Here is a 22,044-nt window from a genome sequence, read left to right as displayed (position 1 = left end):
ATTTTTAATTACATATTAAATATATATTATTAAATGTATTAAATTAATTACATATAGTGGCCTGCCTTTTGATGATGTTCAATGATTTATGACAACAGCATATAGTTAATTTTCACCTTTGTTGCCTAAATATCTTTGTATAAACGAAGTTTCTGTACTTGAAAAGGCCCAAATTCATCAAGGAAAGCATCTTCTAAATCTTACTGCTGTAAGCTCATTTTCCTGGACTGTTATTATACATAATAAGAGCCTTGATTTGACAGCTCCTCTAATAACACATTATACATTTTACATTGGATGTGTTTTTTTACCCAAACTCTTGTGATGGCAAAACCATTTTTCTCAAAGCTGATTGGTTGTGCAGGTCTGCACCAGTGCTTAAATGTAACCTTGCTATTCCAAGCTTTCTGACAAGAAGGAGTCTTTTTATTTTAAGCCTTTTTGGTACTGAACGTGACATCTACATGAAGAATTTTTGTTTTATTATTAAGAAATAAATGTCTTGCTCCTTGAGATCTCCCTGGCTTCAGAAATTTGTAGTCATTTCCACTGTAGACCATTAAGAATATATTTCAAAGACAGGCTAACAAAGTTCAGGTAAAAGTTATTTTTTATGTATTGGAGCTTCTAACTGGCATTGGGTGAGTATTAGGGTTATCAACATAAATAAGATAGTGCCAAATAGTGAACTTAATTCACAGATGTTGGCTGACTTCCTTGTTGTATTTTTTATGTTGGTTTTATAACCATTATTTGAAGACTGATCTTCTAATCAAACTTTAAATTCCTTGGTTTACTTGGTGTATTTGTTTTCCTTATAAGTTTTCTTCCAAGTTGCTTAGATCTCATTTAATACTGTGCTTTTGTATATTCCCTGTAGAGCAGCCAAGTTTTGTCAACCTCGCGCTAGAAGTATCTCAAAATACAGTGCCTGGGTCATTTCCTCTCTGATTTAGCTCAGACCACTCTTAAAGCAATAAGACATAAGGCTTGACTTGGAAGACCCTCTATTAAGGGTATGAATGGATAAAGTAATTAACATGACATTTGCTGCCTTAGAGCTGAAGTTTTGCTATTCATTTTATTTATTGTTTCATTTCTATATTTGAATTTTTTCTCATGCCAAATCTGTATTTTTCTTAAAGGCTTATGAAAATTTTGGTGAAAAAATGTTGCTGCTTCCGTGCAGACATGGAACCTCTTTTCCTAAGCTAGATGACTTGGTGAGTATTTTCATTCATTTTTCCTGGTACATACAGGTCACATATCAAATAAATATTATCAGAAATATACTTGAGATGATAAAACACTATTTAAATATGTCAGAAGAAGCACAGAGGATCTGAGTTCACAAATGGGATGGAAGAAATAAGAACTTACAGAGTCATTGTACTCCAGAGCAATCATTAGGAGTGTTATTTTCAGTTTAAAATATAACTAATCATAGGCTTTCATCCAATCATGAACTTTTAGAGATGGAAAGAATCTTAAAAGTCATCCAACGTAATATATTAATTTTATAAAAGATAAAATGAGTGGCATTTTATGTTTGCAAAATAAAAGACCACATCTTACTACATTAGTGTGTAACATTATCAAAAATTTCAGTGACAGCTACTATTGAGATTAAATGGATAATTAAGCAAGTGAGAAATTAAAAGTCCAAAAGTGCCCCAAAATCTTGGGCCATAATCTTAGAAAGTAGATTCAGAAAGGAAAGCCTTCACCAATATTCTCTTTGTTAGCTTTCTTGTGTTGTTGTAGACTATATTAAACACACTAGTTCAATTGTTATTTTTAATTCCCTACAATATTATGATTCTGAAAATCTTTAGCAGAAAACGTATTTACATATTACACCTTCTTTGGTTAGTTATGCTCTCCCAATTTCTCTGATATATGAAAGGTAATTGATTACACCCACAATTTAGGAAAATACTGAAGTATCCTTTAGTTATATTGCTCCTATGGGAAATAAGAAGAAGGGTGAGCATTGGCTCAAATCACTGCTAGATGCATTTCATGCCCAGAAAAAAGGAAGAAGGAACAAAAGAAATGAGCAACTACTGGTGTCTATATGCTGGTAACTATGCTGGGAATTGTGTTCTATCTGACATACCATGAAAATAAATCATTCTGCTTAAAATCTTTATTTTCCTCTATTATATATGCAAATAGAACAGAGTTTTCTTAAGCAAGTACCCAAGGAAATGCTTCAGAATAAACCTTGTCCAAAGATGTAAATACAAACCTTAATTATAGAAGACTTGCATAATTAACTAGACTGGGACAAATGAAACCCAAGAAAACAATCTCCAAACTTCATATACAAGTCTTTAGTTTCAGTCTTTTCTTCTATATGTTTAATCAAAGTATCTAACAAAGAGATAAATTTATAGTTTTGCCTATGTTTTCCTATTTCTCTGACCAACACTTGAGCAGAAGGGATTTTTAAAAAGATAAAATAATGATAATAACAATAATAATAACCACCAATAAATGAAAGAAGAAAAGGATAGGATTCTGGAATATTCCAGTGTCTTTAATTAGCTTCTATATAATGGAATGTTGTCTACAGTATCATAGAAAGTAGCTCAAAGAACTGATTTTGGAGTGTGTTCTCACTGAAACTGAGATTATTCTGAACGGTGAATATAGTCAGACATTACTATGCCTTTCTAAACCAGCCTAGCAACCATCAATATTCATATTTTTTAGGTAAACTCGTAATTTCTAATTTCCACATTCTAGGGCTATGAACCATCTTCCAACTTCTCAAGCATCAATGTTTTCTCTTTCTCCCTCTCTCTGTCTTACTTTATCTTCCCTTTTTAATCTGACCCTTTTGGCTTCTTAGAACAGTACCAGATAATAACTATCCAATAGTTTCTTGACGTAAAATAAAAATGGCAGCAAAGTCCCCTATCATTGTCTATTTGTGTACTTTCCTTGAAAAACAGGTGGGCCAGTGCCTAGATAAGTGCAGAGTGCCCCAAGCATAACTACTTCACAGTCCAAAAATAAAATCCAGTTTTGTATTCCAGGTACCAAGTGGAAAAATGAAGATTCTCCTGGTCTTTCTAGGTCTGCTTGGTAATTCCGTTGCTATGCCAGTGAGTATTAAACATTTTTTTAGGACTTTTGTGTTCTTTGCTGCACAGCTTAGAAACAGTGATTGGGCTTATTTCAATTGATGTTCTGAATTTGTCACCAACACTCTCTCCCTTCCAGCTGCAAATGCCCCGAATACCTGGATTTAGCAGTAAAAGTGAGGAGGTATGTATGTTCAGTCTCTGGGGAGAAGTTTCCCAGAGCCCTGTCCTGAGAATTCATAAAAAAAGGAGAAGCTTGGAAAACTTTCTGATATATAAAATTTCTTATGAAAGAGGCAGAGGGAGGAAGATTTGAAAGACTTAAACTCAAATCAAGGCAAAGTAGTAATTTCCCTAGCATCATCCTACCTATGTATTGCAATCTTCCTTTTCAAGATGAATGCGAATTTGTGTTAAAGTATAGTTAACATTGGCTTCTTTGCTAAGTTTCCAAGCTGGCAAAGGAAGCCATTTATACCCAGGGTTGTCAGAAGGTAGACACTTAAGCGTATAAATATCTTTTACATGACTCATACCCAGGAATGTTAGCCAAATTCAATACACATCAGAAAGAAGAATCATCTTTTCATAGAATTATCACATTCTCATATCCTGAACTACAAAAGAGTAGGATAGAACGTTGAAAAATTTCCAAGTGGACAAGATCTTTATTCTTTATTCTTTTATATTGATTCTTCTCAAAATAAAATTCTGACTTAACAATTAAAGTGCCATAGAAATTTTTTTAATTGCATACTTATTTTAAATTCATGCATAACTACTAAAAGACATAATGACTGTTCTACCTTAAAATAAGAAATCCAACTTAATTTTTATGATCTGTGGATTAACTGAATAAAGTTTTACTTTGTGCCACATTAATGGATTTCTTTTGTCACAGATGATGCGGTACGGTCAATTCAACTTTATGAACTCACCACATGTAAGTTCCACTTTTTATTATTTCTGATGATTTCTTGTTTATATAGAGAAAATTACATTATAAGATTTGTCTTAGCAAACAAAGACACCAATAGCTATCCACATGTTTTAATTCCAATATAATCATTATAAGAGTTTTGAGGAGGAAAATCATTTCACCTGTCCCCTTACACCGAATTTTCTTCTTATCCATCACTATCGCTCTTTCATGTAAATAAAAATTATTTATTAATTACAAGTGTTCCTTATAGCCAAGATACATTAGTTCTGGGCAAAGATCACACAAGATATATGACAAACAATGAGAACGAAAAAACAGCATAGTAAACACTCGGCGGAGGGGGTAAATTTTATTTTGATTGTTTTGAAAAACAATCCAAACATTATGAAATAAATATTCCTCTTATTTAAATAAATTTAGATTTTACTTACCACTATGTGCTAATCCTTAGAACTAACTAATAATGAATCAAGTATCAGTTGGATCTTTTGGCATAATTTTTCTGACAAGACTGTACGAAAGCACAGTAAGAAGAAGAATCACTTTTGGCTTTTGTGACATAATCATGGAAACATTCTGGGGGAAAAATCAAGAACTTCATCAATTTTCTCTTAATCCTTTTCATTCAAGTCACTCTCTTTTAAAGCCAGTCACCTAAAATCATCTTTATTGTCAATTTTCTTTTCAACTATTTATTGGCCCAACTCTTTCAAACTCTCATTCCCAGTTTTAGTGACTTTGCCCGAGATTTGAAATTTTCACCAACTTAATTATCATGAAATCCTGCATTTTAATGCAAGATTTGCAATTTCACCTTCCATCGATCCACACGGCATTTGCTCTGTATTATGTGTACGTCATCCGATAGATAGTGAGAGACGTTAACAAAGACTGAAGATGGAGACTGGTGTTAAACCAGAGAGGTTTGAATGGGAGCTGATGTTGTAAGAGGTCAATTCATAAATTAGCATTTTCAGATTATAGCTACTTTTGCTTCCCTGACAACCTTGTAATTGTGGAGATTCTGATAATGAAAATAGAAGTAATGACTCACCTGTAATCAAGAAGCACAGGAACCAACTAAGGGTGTTTACACACAGGGAATTTTGTTCTCTCTCTCGCCTTTTTGTTGTTGTTTTTTAACACTTACAATTCCTTTGTCTTTTTATTTTTTTATTTTTTTTGCCTTTTTCTTCCTTGTCCAGCCTGTAACACGTCACAGTTTTGAATTTGACATCAACTTCTCTATAACCTGACTTGAATACTTCTTACATAAGTGAGGGCTTCAGAGTTAGGAAATCATCAGCCAAATTCTGAAGCTGAAATTTCTCACTTAATTGAGCCTTTTGTTTCGTTTGTTAGGTTAGTTTTCTAGAAGACTGAAATACATTTCTGTAAGACAACATTTAATGACATGCTAGATCTTGAAGCTTTCCTTGTTAAGTTCCATAGGATTTTTAAGATCCTTGGCTGAGTTTTAGAGACTGACACTAGAGGGTGGGGAGAGCTAGAATCTCAGCCCTTGTGTGATTTTACTGCTATTTGCTACTCTCGCAGATGGCACAACTGGGCCCTATGTATGGAAATGGCATGCAACTCCCCCCTCAGCTCTTCCCGCAGTACCAGATGCCCATGTGGCCACAGCCACCAGCCATCATGGGGCGCCCAAAGAAATCATCTCCCTCAACACAAAAACCTCAGAGCAAGACTGATCAAGCCCCAGAGACCCCAATGCCCAACCAGACTCAACCAAAAAAGTCACCTCCAAAGCAGCCTGCCCAAACTCAGGCCGAAGAGGAAGCCCAGCCACCTCAGGTGAGGCTTGCCCAGCGAAATTCCAAACCAGAGTCATGAACGGCCTCACAGGGATTAGGAGGGCTGTACTACCCCACACACATATTTTCTCCAATGCTGCTCAGTACAGGTACTGCTATGTTTGAAATAAAAGCTTTAGTTTTAACACTTTCTTCCAAGGTAATGTTGTTATCACCTATCCAAAACTGCCTGGCAAGTCAGTTCTAGCCTTGGTTGATTAAAAATTACCCAAATTCTGTTGCCTTAAAGAAGCTCCTTTTAAAATACAGAGGCAGCATGGTATAGTAACAGGAGCACTAACAGAAGAGTCAGGGACCAGAGATTCGAGTTCTGCCCCAACTCTTCTTAGTTGTATGATCTTGAGCAAGTCACTTCACCTTTCTAGACTCCAGGTTCCCCACAAGTAAACAAAATGATCTCTAAGTCCCCTCCAGATCTATGCCTTGGTGGTCGAAAATATTACCCTGAAAAGTAACACTGCTTCTAGTATTTCAGGATGACATACGTGTAGTCCTGACTTAAAGCAAGAAGATGAGCAAATGGTTTCCCAAGATCTCATCTAATGTGGAGCTTCTAAGATACATTTTTTTTTAGTCAATTAACACTTATTTTCAGATGGAGAGAATACAAAATTGGATGAAAAGACAGTCTTGGACTTGAATCCTGGCTTGTATCACTTACCAGCTATGAGATTGGGGCAAGTGACTTAATTTCTCTGAACCTCAAAATATTAAGTGAAATGGAATAATAGTAGCACATAACTTCTATGGTATGTGACGATTAAATGAGCTCACCAATATAAAATCCTCAGCACAGTACCTAGAACGTACGTGTTCAATAATACTAATACTTGTTGATGTTATTATTATCATCTCTGCCCTAAAGAAAAACCCCAGTTTAATTCAAAGGGAGATGTAGACTCCCAAGTTTCAAATAATTGTATTTAATAGGTTCTTTTCATTTTTCATTCATTCTTCTCACTTCCACATCATCCTGATTCTTTCTTCCTCTCTAGGCATTCCCACCATTCGGCAATGGGCTATTTCCATATCATCAGCCACCGTGGCAAGTTCCACACGTGAGTTTTTTTTCTTTATACTAGAAATGAAAAATAATATTAGCATGTTATATCTCAAACTAATATAAGTTCATACGCTCTAAATGGAATACCATATACCAATCAGTAGAAAGTACGAATCAAAATCATCACATCAGTAATCACGTAGAAAAAAAGAATTTTCTAAATGAATTTTTTATTCAAATTGGTGGCATGAACACAGTCTAAATCACCAAACAACTACTAATATCTTAGTTAATGAATTGATGTTAAAGGGTTGTGCTACTTAGTTACTATTCCCCACTTACCTAAGAGATTAGAAAACACACATTATGTTCATTTAATGTAATGGGAAATTGGAACAAAGCAGAGTTTGAAACTCATAAGATAAATTATGATTAGACTAAGATCTTTCTATCATATCTTACTATTTCTACTACAAATATTTTATTGTAAAGAATCTTACAAAACAATATTTATAAGAATCCTTTAAAGTTTAAAATCATTAAAATCAAAATAATACAGTCATACATCACTTAATGATGGACACGTTCTGAGATCCATTACTAGGCTATTTCATCATTGGTTGAACATGATATAGTTACACAAACCTGGATGGTATAGCCTAGTACACACCTACGCTATATGGTATGAATCTTATGGGACCACCAGGAATCTGAAGTCCCTTGTGATCGAAACATCGTTATGCAACACATGACTGTATTGAAAAATTGTATCACAGGCATTAAAAATATGAATTGTAAAATAAACTCTTTGAGCTAAAGAAATATTAAAGGTCAGTTGCTGTTAAACTTAAAAGCAGCAAGAAGAAATATCTGATGACTCTGCATTCAGCTGTGGCATTGGTTTCTCTTGACTACAACTCTATAACCAAGAAGGCTTCTTAGCAACAAGGAACAATTCATTTCCAAGAGTAAGAGTTCCTTACCTTTTCTGTCCCTGAAAAGTGACATCCTTTTACTAGCCACGCCGAACTAAGGAAACTAAGGCAGTACCAGGTGAAGATTTAAAAAGCAGAGGAGCATGATTCTCATGCTGAAGTAGCCATTCATCTCATCTACACAGAACTTCTTTAAGGTCTGTGGGAGTGGAACTGCTTTTCTAAACCTTCTCACTGTGCTTTTCCAAACCCTCCCTGAGCATAAACTCAGCCTCCAAGTTTGATTAGGAAAATAAACCTTGGTCAAATAAAAATATTATAGTAATAATCCAGGATGTTTGGATCCTAACAGCTCTCAAATCTCTCTCTCTCTTTCTCTATGTGTGTTAGAGGTGTTGGAGCAGGGTGATTGCTAGGAGATGCAGCCATACATGGTATTTGGAGTAGGATAATCCAGGATCCAGCTGAAGCTTTTGTATTTACCAGTATTCACTGATGGATTATAGTTATTAATAGATAGATTGTGAGAATTAAAGACTCAGAAGCTAAAAGCTAACAGTTCTAACACCCAGTCACTGACTTGAACTACTTTAAGACCACCTTGAGTCTTACAAACAAGTCACAGCATAGAAAGTGGCTTTCTCTCGTGTTCACTGTGTTTTTCACCTTTCAGAGGCTACCACCAGGTTATGGACGTCCACTAGGCAGCAATGAAGAAGGCGGGGTAAGTACAAGTAAAGTCATGTTCCCAATTAGGAATTACAGTCCATTAGTCTCTGCTTTTTTAATCCCTATCTAATAAGAAAGTTAAAATCCAACACTTGAACCTGTAGCTCAAGCACCCATGATACAAGGGGAAAAAAATGAAACAAATTAAGCCAGAAACCTAAAATAAAATAAATGTGATACATCATTTCTCCTCTGCAGGTATTGAAATCTCTCTCTCTCTTTCTTTAAGAAGACTAATCTAATAACCTTTGCTCCAGGTTGGTGCTGGGCTCTAGACAGTGATGGAGCAACTAGTAAGCAGAGAAGGAAGTAAAAGTATCTTAGAATGTTATCCCCAGAAGGAAATTTCCTCATTGCACAAGTAAATTGAAGCCCTGAGAAGATAAATTACCATTCAATTTCACCCAGTGAGTTAGTGGATAAACTGGACTCAGAAACCAAGTCTTCTGATTCCCTGTCCAATGGCTTTTTTATTACACCACACTGGGAGAAGAGCCAAATGCATGTCACAGAGTGATTTACTGTTAAAATATTCCAGCAAGTGTCATCAAAAGAGTCATTATAGTGATTGTGGCACAGCACCCCACCTCTGGAGCTTAACTTCTTTTTTTTCCTTAAATATGTGATAGGTCCTCAGGGAAATTTGGAAACCTGATAGCTCTGGGGGGCGAGGTGGGGGAAGGGGATAGGGAGGGAGTTAAAATAACTGTGAAAATTAAGTAACATTGAAAACCACTGTGTCAGTAACGGTATAAACTGTTTTCAAAAATATCATTGTGAAATCATACCAAATAAAAATGATTCCGATAATTATATGCAATTTAGAAACTGGTACTTCAAATTTTCACAAACATAATATGAGAAAGGGAAGCAGAATGACCTAGGCAGTTAGTACAGGCATTGAGAAGTCTGTTTTCCATCTCCTGGGGATACTGCCCAATTTCCTGCATGATGTCAGAAACACCTCCTCGTCCATCTGTCTTATCATCTCCATCTACAAACGGGGATAAAAATACTTTTTATCTAGGGTGTACTTGCTTTCAAAGAAAAACTAAATGACCTAAATGCCACACAAATGCCTAACAAACATACTGACTGAGAGAGAGGTCATGATGATTAAATCATTCATTAAGCAAAAATTCTTTAGGCACTTCCCACTGTGCTAGGTACTGAGAAAACAAAGATGAAAAGAATGTTTTTGCTCAAAAACTTCACGGGGGAGAATCCCAGGAAAATACACAATGGAAATTCAGTGGGATTCTGTTATAGCAGAAGTCTGTCCTGCTGTGGACAGCTGTAAGTAGAGTCTGATGCTGCCCATGGAAGTCAGGGCAGAGAAGGGAACATTGAAGCCGAATCCTGAAACATGAGTCAACTTTGCCAGGAGGGATAAACGTGTAGGTGAGAAGAAAGTTCAATATGAAGAAGTGATGAGCAAAGGCATTGAAACAGCGATAAAATACTGTACTCAGAGAACGAGTAGTAGCTGTGATTTTTTTTTTTAATTTTTGTTTTGTTATGGTAAGAACACTTAACATGAGATCTACCCTCTTAAATTTTGAAGTGTACAATATAACATTGTGGACTATAGGTGTAATGTTGTACAGCAGATCTCTAGGGCTTATTCGTCTTGCTTAACTCAAACTTTATGCCCATCGATTAGTAACTCCTCATTGCCCCTCCGTCCAGCCCCTGGCAATCACCACTCCAATCTTTGATCCTATGTGTTTGACTATTTTAGATAGCTCGTATAGGTGCAATGACACAGTATTTGTTTTTCCATGACTGGCTTATTTCACTTAGCCTAATGTCCTCAAGGTTCATCCATGTTGGTGGATATTGCAGTTTCCTTCTTTTTAAGGTTGCATAATATTTCATTGTATATCTATACCACATTTTCCTCACGCATTCATTTACTGATGGACATTTAGGTTGTTTCCATGTCTTGGCTACTATGAATTGTGCTGCAAGTAGTAGTTGTGATATACAACTGCATCAAGTACGAGGGGGAGGAAATGAGACTGGATGTAACAGTTATGGACCAGATGATTATTAAAAATTATTATTATTACTATTATATAATGTATAACACTTATTAAGTACTTACTAAGTACCAGGAACTGAACCTTACATATGTTATCTCATTTGACCCTCATGAAAACCTATGAGGTAGATATTATTTTATTATCTTCATTGTACAAGTAAATAAACTGAGGTTATCCCAGAGTTTTAGTACTAATACTGGTGGAACAGGGATTTGAACCCATATTTGTCTAGAGCCCCACTCTTTAGCACCATGCTGTACTGCTTTATATGTTATGCTATTGGATTTAGCTTACACTGTAAGGTAAGGGCAACTTGAAATAATATTTAAAAAGGAAAGTGACAGAATTTTCCCACACACCCACCCTCCAACCTACACTATTCTGATGGCCACAGAGAGGCAAGATTAGAGGAAAGAAAAATTACATCCAGAGTAACCAGTAAGAAAGCTATTGCAATAGTTCAGAGGTATTGGGGATAAAGGGGGAGGGGACCAGGATGAAAGTTTAGATTTTATAGGATTTGGTCATTAATTGTCTGGGGAAAACAAAGGAGAGAGCAGAAACTTGGAAAATTGGGTAAATAGTGGTGAATATTGGAGAAAGAGGTTTTGGGGTAAATGAGTCCAGTCTGGGTACATTCAGTTGGAGATACTCAAGAGATCTTTAGTGAAGCAGTCTTGCTATCTCAAATTCAGGAGACAGTATAATGGGGCAGAGTTATGGCTTTGGGAGTCATTGGCATGTATTCATATTGAAAGAATTGGCCTGCAATAGATTGCTCAAGGCAGCTGTGTAAAACGAGAACAAAAACATGAGGAAGATGGAAGATGGAATCCTTAAAAAAAAAAAAAAAAGAACAACTCAGGGTAGGCCTGGTGGCATAGTGGATAAGTTCACCAGCTCCACTTCTGTAGCCCAGGGTTCACAGGTTTGGATCCCCAGCACAAACCTATGCACAGATCATCAAGCCATGTTGTGGCAGCGTCTCACATACAAAATACAGGATGATTGGCACAGATGTTAGCTCAGGGACAATCATCCTCACAAAAAAAAAACAAACAACAACAACAACAAAAACTCATTTAGAATCCAGGCCTAGGAAGAGAAAGCTGAGAAGTAGCGGTTGGAAAGTTAGAGTACCAGAAGAGAGAACCAGAAGGGAGTAGGGTCATGGAAACCACGGAGGAATTAAATTTCAAGAAAGAAAGCATAGACAATGGTGTTAAAAGAAGCACGTGGTTAATAAGATTTCCCTATCGCTTTAAAAAATTCCAAGCAGCACTATGGTGGGAAATGAGTAATTATTGATTTCTGTCTTCTTTCCTACAGAATCCTTACTTTGGATATTTCGGATATCATGGATTTGGGGGTCGTCCTCCTTACTATTCAGAAGAGATGTTTGAAGATTTTGAAAAACCCAAAGAAGAAGATCCTCCTAAAGCCGAGAGTCCAGCCACTGAACCCTCGTCTAATTCAACAGTTCCTGAAAATAATTCCACCCAACCAAATGCACCCAACCCCAGAGGCAGTCAGGGTGGAAATGACACCAGCCCAACAGGAAACAGTGGCTATGGGCCAAACACTGTGAGCAACCGTACAGTTCAAAATGGGGTCATCCTACCCCCTACAGTTAATATTTCAGGCCAGGGAATACCAAGACGTCAAATCCCATGGAGACCAAGTCAGCCAAAGATTCATGAAAATTACCCAAATCCTAACATCCGAAATTTTCCTGCAAGAAGACAATGGCGTCCCACTGGTACCGCCACAGGGAATAGACAGAATGGGCCTTTCTACCGAAATCAAGTTCAAAGGGATCCTCAGTGGAACTCCTTTGCTTGGGAGGGCAAACGAACAGTTCATCCAGGAAATCCAATTTATCGCAAATCTTATACTCCCACTACAAGAGGCAATTCTCCCAATAATGCAGGAAATCCAGCAAATATCAGAAGAAAGCCTCAGGGGCCGAATAAACCTCCTGTGGTAACCAATGTTCCTCTGGGTCCCAAACATGATACTGTTGACCTCAACGAAAAAGTCCAAAACCCGAGAGAGAAGCCACCTGATCAAAAAGAAATAGTCATTCCTACAAGGGATCCACCTGGCCCCTGGAGAAACTCTGAAGACTATGGAATTAACAAACCAAATTATAAACTGCCTCACTCTGAAGGTAACATACTAGTCCCAAATTTTAATTCTGTTGATCAACGTGAAAACTCTTACTACCCAAGAGGAGATATCATAAGAGCCCCAAATTATGATGGACAAACTCAAAGCCAGAATTTGCCCAAAGGGATTATTTTAGAGCCAAGAAGAATCCCATATGAATCAGAAACTAACCAGCCAGAATTAAAGCACAGTACATATCAGCCTGTATATCCCGAGGAAACCCCTTCCCCTGCAAGAGAACATTTTCCCACTGAAAGAAATACTTGGAACCACCAAGAAATCTCTCCACATTTTAAGGAAGATCCTGGGAGGCAGGAAGAACACTTACCTCACCCTTCCCTTGGCTCTAGAGGAGGTGTCTACTACCCTGACTATTACCCCTATGATCCCAGGGAAAACTCACCATACTTTAGAGGCAATGCATGGGATGAGAGAAATTATTCTCCCAATACTATGGGGCGACTCAAAAATCCACTGTACCCCGTGAATACTCCAGATGTGAAAGAGACAGTCCTTTATAATGAAGAGGACCCAACTGATCCAACTGGAGGTGAAGCTTTCCCAGGACAAAGTAGATGGGGTGTGGAGGAGTCAAGCCTTAAACAAGGCCCAACAGTTAGGCACTATGAGGGCGAGCAATATACCTCAAATCAACAAAAAGAATATCTTCCCTATTCCTTAGATAACCCATCGAAACCCAGGGAGGATTTTCCTTATGGTGAATTTTACCCCTGGAACCCAGATGAGAATTTTCTATCATATGATACAGCTCCCACTGTATTACCACCTGTGGAGAACAAGGGCTATTATACTAGTGATGTTATTGGACAAGAAGAAAACACTCCATTTCCTTCTTGGAACTCCTGGGACCACAGGATTCAAGCCCAAGGGCAGAAAGAAATAAGGCCATACTTTAACATAAATTTCTGGGATCAGCCAACAAATTTACACAAAGCCCCTGCTAATCCACCACACCAGAAAGAGAACCAGCCCTATTCCAGTAACTCCCCGGCTGGGCTTCAGAAAAATCCAACATGGCCTGAAGGTGAGAATTTGAATTATGGCATGCAAATTACTAGGTTAAATTCACCAGAGGGAGAACATGTGGCTTTCCCAGACTCAATTCCTCTGAGTTACCCAGCAGGTCAAAAAGAAGCACATTTATTTCACCTAAGCCAGAGAAGCCCTTGCTGTGTCGGTGGCTCCATAGGGCCCGAGGACAATCCACTTGCTCTACAAGACTACACTCCATCCTTTGGTCTCTTACCAGGGGAGAACCAAGACACCAGCCTTCTGTATATGGAAGATAGTCACACTAACCATGCAAGAGATACCATCTCCCCAACAATCATCCCACCTGTCGAAGGAAACAGCTCAGAGAAAAGACTGCCTGGAGAAAGTCAAAACCCAAGTCCTTTTGGAGATGATGTGTCCCCTCTGAGGAGGAACATACCATGTTCTATAAAGAATCAACTAGGTCAAAGAGGAATTATGCCCATTCCTGAAGCCAGTTCCCTTCAACCAAAGAATACACCTTGTCTCAAAAGTGATCTTGGAGGAGATGGGAACAATGTTTTGGAACGAATATTTGAAGGCAACCAGCTCAATGAAAGAACTGTTGACCTTACTCCTGAGCAGCTTGTTATCGATATACCTGATGAAGGCCCCAAGCCAGAAGGAATCCAAAGTGAAGTACAAGGAAACGAAGGTGAAAGGCAGCAACAAAGGCCACCTAGCATCCTACAGTTACCATGCTTTGGCTCCAATTTAGCAAAGTATCACTCCTCCGGCGCTGGAACTCCGTCTAGCATTGGAAGGCCAGGCCTATTTGACGGGGATCCAATTATGCCTACTGAAATTCCTAATTCATTGGCTGGGTTAGCTACTGGGGCAGAGTTTCAGAGTATAAGTGTAGACCCACTTAATGCAGATGAGCACACTTCATTTGATTACCTTCAAATAGGGACCGATCCAGAAGACCAGGTGCAAGACTGCCTACTACTTCAGGCCTAGGGATTATTTCAACCATGGATTCTTTGGGGAAGGAAATACCTGATATTCTACATCTGATATTCTACAGTGGTTCCCAAACTTTTCCCCCCAAGACTTGATTAAGTGTCCGACCCCCTTGGTGATCCTTAAGTTTTTCCCCATTCCAGCAACAGGAGTAGTGGCTCAGGTGATGCTGACGTGGTTAGGCCTCTGGGAGCCGCTAGATCCAGTACTGTCACTAATTAGCACAGACCTAAAAACCAAGCAGGAAGGCCAGGACCACTGCTGCCTTGAAACATGGAAGCCACTTGTCTGAGTTAGCTTCCCTTTGCTTATTGAGTCTTCCATTTTCTCTCAAAGTTCCATATTTGCAAAGTTGTCTAGTTTTGCAAGAGGGAAAGGCAGATAACTTCCCATTTTATGTATGGAGATCTATTCATCAGAATAATCCTGATGTATTGTACATTTTTTTCTTGCATTGGTCCTAGTCAGTTTTTTTCCTAGTTAGTATTCTCCTTTGGCATTTTTTTTCTTTCATTACCTCTCTCTTTACCCTTATCATTTCCTTTCTTTCTTCCTTCTTTTCTTTCTCTCTCAACCACTCTATACTTAGCTTTCAATTCTTTCGTCTTCATTCTTCTCTCTCTTTATCACTTCTTACACACTAAGCTGTCTGTAACCATCCTTAGTCTTTATATCTACCTTTATGGCTTCCTCTCTTCCCACCTTTCTGTTCTGTCTCCTAATGTATCACTTGTCAATCAATCCCTTTCTTCTCTGACTCCTTTCTTCCCTTGCATTTACCTTTTTCCCTGTGACACCATTTTCAGATCTCTCTCTCTCTCTTTTTTTTTGGTAAGGAGGATTGGCCCTGAGCTAACATCCGTGCCAGTCTTCCTCCATTTTATGTGGGACGCCACCACAGCATGGCTTGATGAGCAGCACTAGATCATCTCTCTCCCTTTTTTGTATCTACTCTCTAAATTCTATCCTTCTATCCTAATTTTTTTCTTGGCCCAGCCTAACCGTATTGTAGAATATATTTCAGAAATAGTACTTTTGTTCTTTAAATTTCATGTAGCCTTTACAAGGTAGACACAGCTCAACCAGAGGAACACATTCAAGGAGAAGTATGGGGGAAGACAGCCTAGTTACCCAGAACCAGCAGCCTGGGGATGAAGTTTAGGAAGGGAGGGAGGGAAGGACTGCCACTCTATGACTGAGCCGCCAGATATAAAGAGTAGGACTTGCCACACCCCATCACCAACTCATCATCTGCAGGATCTGAAGAGTACATTTTAGGAAATACTGTCCTAGTCAAATAAGAGAAGCACTCAATGGTTAGTTTTCTTTAATAGCACACTGTAAGTGATTCTACTGGTATATGCTACTACTAACAAAAAGACTTATTCTTCATGTCCTGGTAGAATTATTCTCAGACATATTTTCTTCATATCTTGATTAAATAGTGTAAATTATTTTGTGAAGTAGATATTTCTATACTGCCTTGCTTAGAATACATCTAGCTGTTTTGTTTTGTTTTTATTAACGGCATTTTGGCCTGCTATCTGTATATTCCTTCCAGAAAAGGAAGAATTCTCAGAATATCTAGGAAGTTACCTTCTCACTCTAAGGAGTTTCTTAGGAGAAAATTTCCTGGGGCAGATTTCATAAGATCTCAGAAATTTGGGAAAATACAACGCTGAAAACTTCCCAAGGAAAGGATGTTGTCCTTTGAGTCTCCTAAAGCTCCTAGCACAGTGTCTTGCACACAGTACATACTCAATAAATATTTATTGATTGACTGATTTTAAAACAGATTTTAAAACTCCCATGAAAATACCGCAGTGTGCTTTACCTGCAGGTCAACCATCTGGGATGCTGAATGAGCCACCACACTCTGTAGCTTTATATATTCAGCAACGTTTGCATCATAGAATCTCAGGGTAAGAAGGGATCTTAGAGGTAGTTTATCTAGGCCATCCACTAGTTGCTTAAATCCACCACCAGCGGTTTTATATTTTAATCACACATTGAAAAATCATTAACTTATTCTATAGAAAACCGTCTCTTAAGAATCATCCTCATCAAAATAAAACTACACTGTTACATTTTACTATTTTTTCCAAATGATTTTTTAATCTAGACATGATACTTTCACTGTAAAGTACTCATTCACTTCAATATTTCGTCAAAATGTAGGCATCACATATTTGTTTTGGTAGATCTGCTGACACATCTTCATCTATGAGGTACCATAGGTTAATTTATCACCTAATGATAAACTACATTGCATAATGTAACGTAAAATGTACAAGAACAGTGGGACAGAAACATCTATTGGATTTGAGAATAGAACGTGAAAATAAAAAGAAGAATGAAAAATGCCCTTGTAGAAAATAACTCTTCATCTCCTCACTACAGGTATCCTTCTGCCAACCTGGATACCAGGCCTGAGTTCCTTACAGTAAAGAAATTATTGCATGTGCCCTTGCTAAGTTATTGATAAAGGTTTTAAAGTCACCTCTAAGGTTAAGGTGCACACAGTGGGGGTGGCAGGCTCTGAAGATGATCCCTTCTTGTCTCTGTACCTGCATCTCACGGCCAGGGCCCCATTTCTATGGTGAATTCCTATGGCTGGTGGTCATCATCTGCTGATTCCAAAATGGCTGGAGATAGCCTGGTGATGTCTTCAACTGATAAAGTAAATAAAGTTGTCAAAAATAATACCTGAGGATGACAAACACAGGAGATAATTCAGCAAGGCTAACACACATGCCTTCTAAGCTTTTCTGTCTCACAGCCCTATAATAGATTTCTCTAGAGGGGAGTTGGGCATTGATCCAGTTGGCTGGAGGAAATCTTGCCCTTCTTCACTTTAAGCAGGAAGAAAAGTAGGAAACGAAATGTACAGTCCAGCCACCTCTGAAAACTCCTAGCCTAGTAGCCATTATCATGGAGATTCTTCCTCTGGGTTTTTGGACCCCCTGAACGGTTTTACTTTAGTCACTCACATCAGAGTCTTAACTTTATACACCTTTAGAGAAAATTCACAGGACTTTTGAGTTACGTTTTTTCACTTGTTTTGATATATCTCTGCCCTCACTTACTCCAGTCTCCTTCAGTCATGACCATCAAGACCCTAAAGAAAATTCATCTTGCCCTCAGGAAACCAAACTTCGTGTCTAAAAACCAAAAAAGGAACCAGAAATGTTGGACTTAAAATCTTCAGCTCTCTCCCTCCTTCACAAAACCTCAAAGGTTTCACTGTGACTCAGACCAATAGCCCAATTAAAATTCAGAAGAAAACTGCACTTGATGGAAAACAGACAATCACCGTTTCACAACGGAATACAGCTGTTGGTTTTATCCACCTGTTCTTCCTTGCCTCTGTCCCTCACCCATAGCCCGATAACATCAGTCACTGGACCTTTCTCTCCCACTTTGAATTCATAGCCAATAAAATGTAGAAACAGGATTCAGCTGGTAACAAAATTCCACACTGGCAGAGGAGAATTCTTCAAACAAAGCAGCAAGGAGGACGCCGAGCTGTAACGTGACACAGAAATAATTGTGAAATTGATGAAGCTGCCCTCAATGCCCCATCACCTCCTCAGTCAAGGACCTCTGCTCTCACAGTGTCCTGTTTCATCTGCCTGAGGACCCAGCACCCTCCATTTCTGTGCTTCATCATAGCTTGGACAGGAATTATCTCTGAGCTTATCCAAATAACCACGCCACATTCCTTTCTGCGCTGTATAAAGTAGGTATTTGCTGTGGTTAACCTGGTGAAAAGATTCCTTCTCAAGTGTTGGCTAAATGTAGTCCTCCCAAATCATCCTTCAAGCCCTTAAAGAGTGAGTCTAATCATGGCATTTAGAGAAAGATAATGGTAGAATATTTCGTTTGGGGAGAACCTTGTCAGTGTGTCAGCTATTAAACCACGCTGGCACCTGTGTCCTTTACCTAGGATTCAGGGTGTTTCTGACAGTGTTGCTATATGGCATTTCTCAAGCTTTCGTGTGCACATAAATCTCGTTAAAATGCAAATTTTGAGTCTGTGATCTGGAGTGGGGCCTGCAATTCTGTATTATGAAATGCTCCCAGGTAAGGACAAATCAGACAGTTGGAGGCCAAAGTTGGAGTGGCGAAGTGCTAGGCTATTTCCTGAAAATAAGGGACAACTGCACATTCACTAGGGAAGGAACAGAAAGGTCTTGACCAATGGAAAAACTAAATATTACCAGTTTGAGGGGATGTGTATAAATGAAGCATGTAAGTGAAAGATTTGAAAGAGAAAGAGGAGCAGGCCAATCCTGTCTCTGTTCGTACATTTATATTATGCTTTTTCTTGTCTCTTTGTCTGCCTCATGTAGTTCTAGAAAGTTCTACATCCATCCGTGAAGGCCCTGTTCCATTAATATCTTTCCAAAATTACCCCAGGCCTGACATCCTTAGCCACCCAGAAAGCTCACAGCACATCATCTTTTATACTTAATCACATATTGTCTTACATCATGTGCTAATTTTTTCCTGTTGGTTCTGCCTATAGATGGAGGAAGGAAACTCCTAAGAAGTGAGGCCCAGTTCTCATTCTTCTTATGTATCCCTCATAGCAACTGGCACTGTGCTGAGCACAGAGTGGATGCCAAATAAACATCACTGTTTCTTTAAATACATTTTTTAAATGGATAGAAATTTAGAATTTCTCAAATTTTAATATAATAATTGATTAAAAATTATAATTAATAATGACTAATATTTTTATAATTACAAAATACATACTCATTGTAGAATATTTGGTAAACAGTGAAAAGTAAAAGGGAACAGATAAAAATAACACATAATCCCACCATCCAATGTTAATATTTTGGCCTATTTTCTCCTACATGCGTGTCTGGTGGGGGAGGGGGGTCTTAAAACAATTCTTTTATGACATATCATACATTTCCCTCTTCACATTATCTAAGCAATTTCCACAAAATTAAAAATACTTAAACCTTCATTTTTGTGGTCTGTATATTCTGAAGTATACCTATATTATTATTCCCTTTGATGACAGACTTGAAATTTCTTATGATTTTTCACAATCACAAATAATATTGTGATAAACATTTTTATGCCTCTTTCTCCGTATCTCTGATTATTTCTTCAGAAGTGCAATTACAGGGCAAAATGGTCTGAAAAGGTATTTTAGACAAGGTAACAATGAGTGAGAGCATTGGCTTTGGAGTCTGACAGTCTTGGATCCAATTATCAGTTCTCCATTTACTACTCGTAAAACCTTGAGCAGATTACCTCATCTTTTTTGCATCTCAGTTTCATCATTTGTAAAATGAAGATAGTATGTATTTCATTGGGTTAAATGAAATTGTGTTAAAAACGCATATATGTTGCATTTCATAAGTCAACCACTAGATGGAGATGGAGGTTTAGAGTTCTAAAACAGTGGTTCTCAGGAAATTCCCAAGCAGCAGCTGCACTGGGGAATTTTTTGAGAAATGCAATTTCTCCAGCTGCATCCCAGAACTACCTAGCCAGTATCTCTGGGGATGGGGCTCAATCTGAAAGTCTGAGAATCATTGATCTAACACATATTTACATTTTTCTCTGATGCCTGGGCAGAAAGAAGAGCCAAAAGACACTTAACATACAATAACCACTGCAACTTACAGAGGGTATGGAGTGCTACGTAGCTCTACTAAGTGATATACATACATTACGGCATGTATCCTTATTTTTAGAAAAACTTCGAGATATTTTTACTCGATTTTTTCAAAGAGGAAACAATCTTAGATTGAATGAACTTGCCCAATGTCATTTAGTGACTAAATAGAGAGTCTGTGTTCCAGTCTAGGCCATGGGTTTCCCCATTCGTCCACACTGCCACTCCAGGGGCTTGAAAGTCCGTTAAAGTGTAATTTCCCTATCCCACCTCTCCCAGGTCAGGGAGTCTGGGCATGTCCATTTATAAGTTTGCATACATCTGTGTATTTGTGCTTACAGAAGGGTGATTATGGTTCATTTTGAATATCAAGTTATATAAAATCATTAAAATTACTTAAGCCATTAAAAATTGTCTTAAAGTGAGAACTGAATGCTTGGCGTAGAAATTATAAAACTAATTTCTGAGGATCTGGCACAAAGAAGCAAGACTCGTTGTTAATTAGCATAATTTTCCCCTGGCTGGTGCTGAGTGTGCTCACTTTAGGCAAATGGCTAACTTGTCAAGAACTATGCAGAAGGAAAACATTCTCACCAATAACACCTACCTATGCCTGTCTTATTAAAATACCCATTTAATCCAAATTTAAAAGGGAGAACAAAAAGTACAAAAATAATTCACTTATGACAGATCAATGAATTGGTCACATTAACTTCACAATGCCGCATGAGCTGCAAGAAAACATTATAGAGGGCAGAAATGATTGCTAAAGAGCCTCTATTGATATTGTTAAGGTTGCAGCAGGGAGTCAGAGTTTTCATTGACATTTACTAGATGAGTGAACCAGCCAAACTGTTAATTACCCATTCAGCTGGTTTTCTCATTTACAGTATAAAAGCAGAGTTATTGTGAGGGTTAAAAGAGATGGCACAGGTGAATCAACTGGTCTGTGAAGAACACTAAATATCATCATCATCGTCATTAAATCAGATACCTCATAATTGGCTACTATGTTAATTCAGTCCCTGCAGAAGCAGAATGCAAGATGAGAGTAAAGGTGTAAGAGACTTATTAGGGAAAACACCTATAAGAGAAAATGGAGCAGGAAGCTAAGAATGCTGGGAAAGCCATCAGACTCTGATGTGGGTCTGACCCCTGTGGAGGAAAGAGGATAGGAAGGAAGGTTGGGTAGGTAATATCTGATAAGAAATTTTCAGCGAGGCTGATGGGGAATTCTCAAGTCAGTCACTCATCAGGGGAGTCCTGTGTCTCCCAGGAACTGGCCTTAGTGTCCTTGCCACACTCAATCATCATTGGGTGGGATCAGCACAAACACAGCGATGGATACGAAGGCCAAAGGTCAAATAGGCTCCCTGCAAAGAAGCACGAGTCTCCTTTCACAGCTGCCTCATCTGCATTGATTCCTTAATGTTTCCCTGCAAACTTGTCCACTAATACAAGCAAATGTATGAGTGAAACTAACAGGAAGGCTTTAGTTTTTCTTCAGTTACTCTCATTTAAGAACCACCAGCTACTCTGTATTTATACTGAACGAGTTAATGCTTAATAAAACACTTAGATTGGTGCCTAGCACACCGTAAGCGCTAAATTGTTACTAATATGATAGTCTTAGAGT

The 22,044-nt window shown here is 38.1% G+C and overlaps 1 protein-coding gene and 1 long non-coding RNA gene across 2 annotated transcripts; one reads left to right on the top strand and one right to left on the bottom strand.

The window, feature by feature from the left end:
• The first annotated feature begins 1,169 nt into the window (after positions 1-1,169).
• ENAM (enamelin) lies at positions 1,170-15,092 on the top strand. The gene is made up of 8 exons (XM_001487894.3): positions 1,170-1,223; positions 3,045-3,113; positions 3,232-3,276; positions 3,994-4,035; positions 5,593-5,850; positions 6,866-6,928; positions 8,482-8,532; positions 11,912-15,092. Exons 1-8 carry the CDS (start codon positions 1,170-1,172, stop codon positions 14,762-14,764), a joined length of 3,435 nt encoding a protein of 1,144 aa, XP_001487944.1. The 3' UTR covers positions 14,765-15,092.
• Positions 3,772-19,148, bottom strand: LOC138923645 (uncharacterized). The gene is made up of 3 exons (XR_011437562.1): positions 18,174-19,148; positions 17,268-17,473; positions 3,772-6,948 (listed from the first exon to the last, which is right to left on the bottom strand). It is a non-coding gene; the product is annotated as an uncharacterized lncRNA (long non-coding RNA).
• Between the last annotated feature and the right edge of the window lie 2,896 nt (positions 19,149-22,044).

Source organism: Equus caballus, chromosome 3, assembly GCF_041296265.1.
Source record: "Equus caballus isolate H_3958 breed thoroughbred chromosome 3, TB-T2T, whole genome shotgun sequence".
Classification (NCBI taxonomy): domain Eukaryota; kingdom Metazoa; phylum Chordata; class Mammalia; order Perissodactyla; family Equidae; genus Equus; species Equus caballus.
The sequence above is the reverse complement of the archived record's forward strand: the minus strand, read 5'-3'. Positions and strand labels throughout refer to the sequence as shown.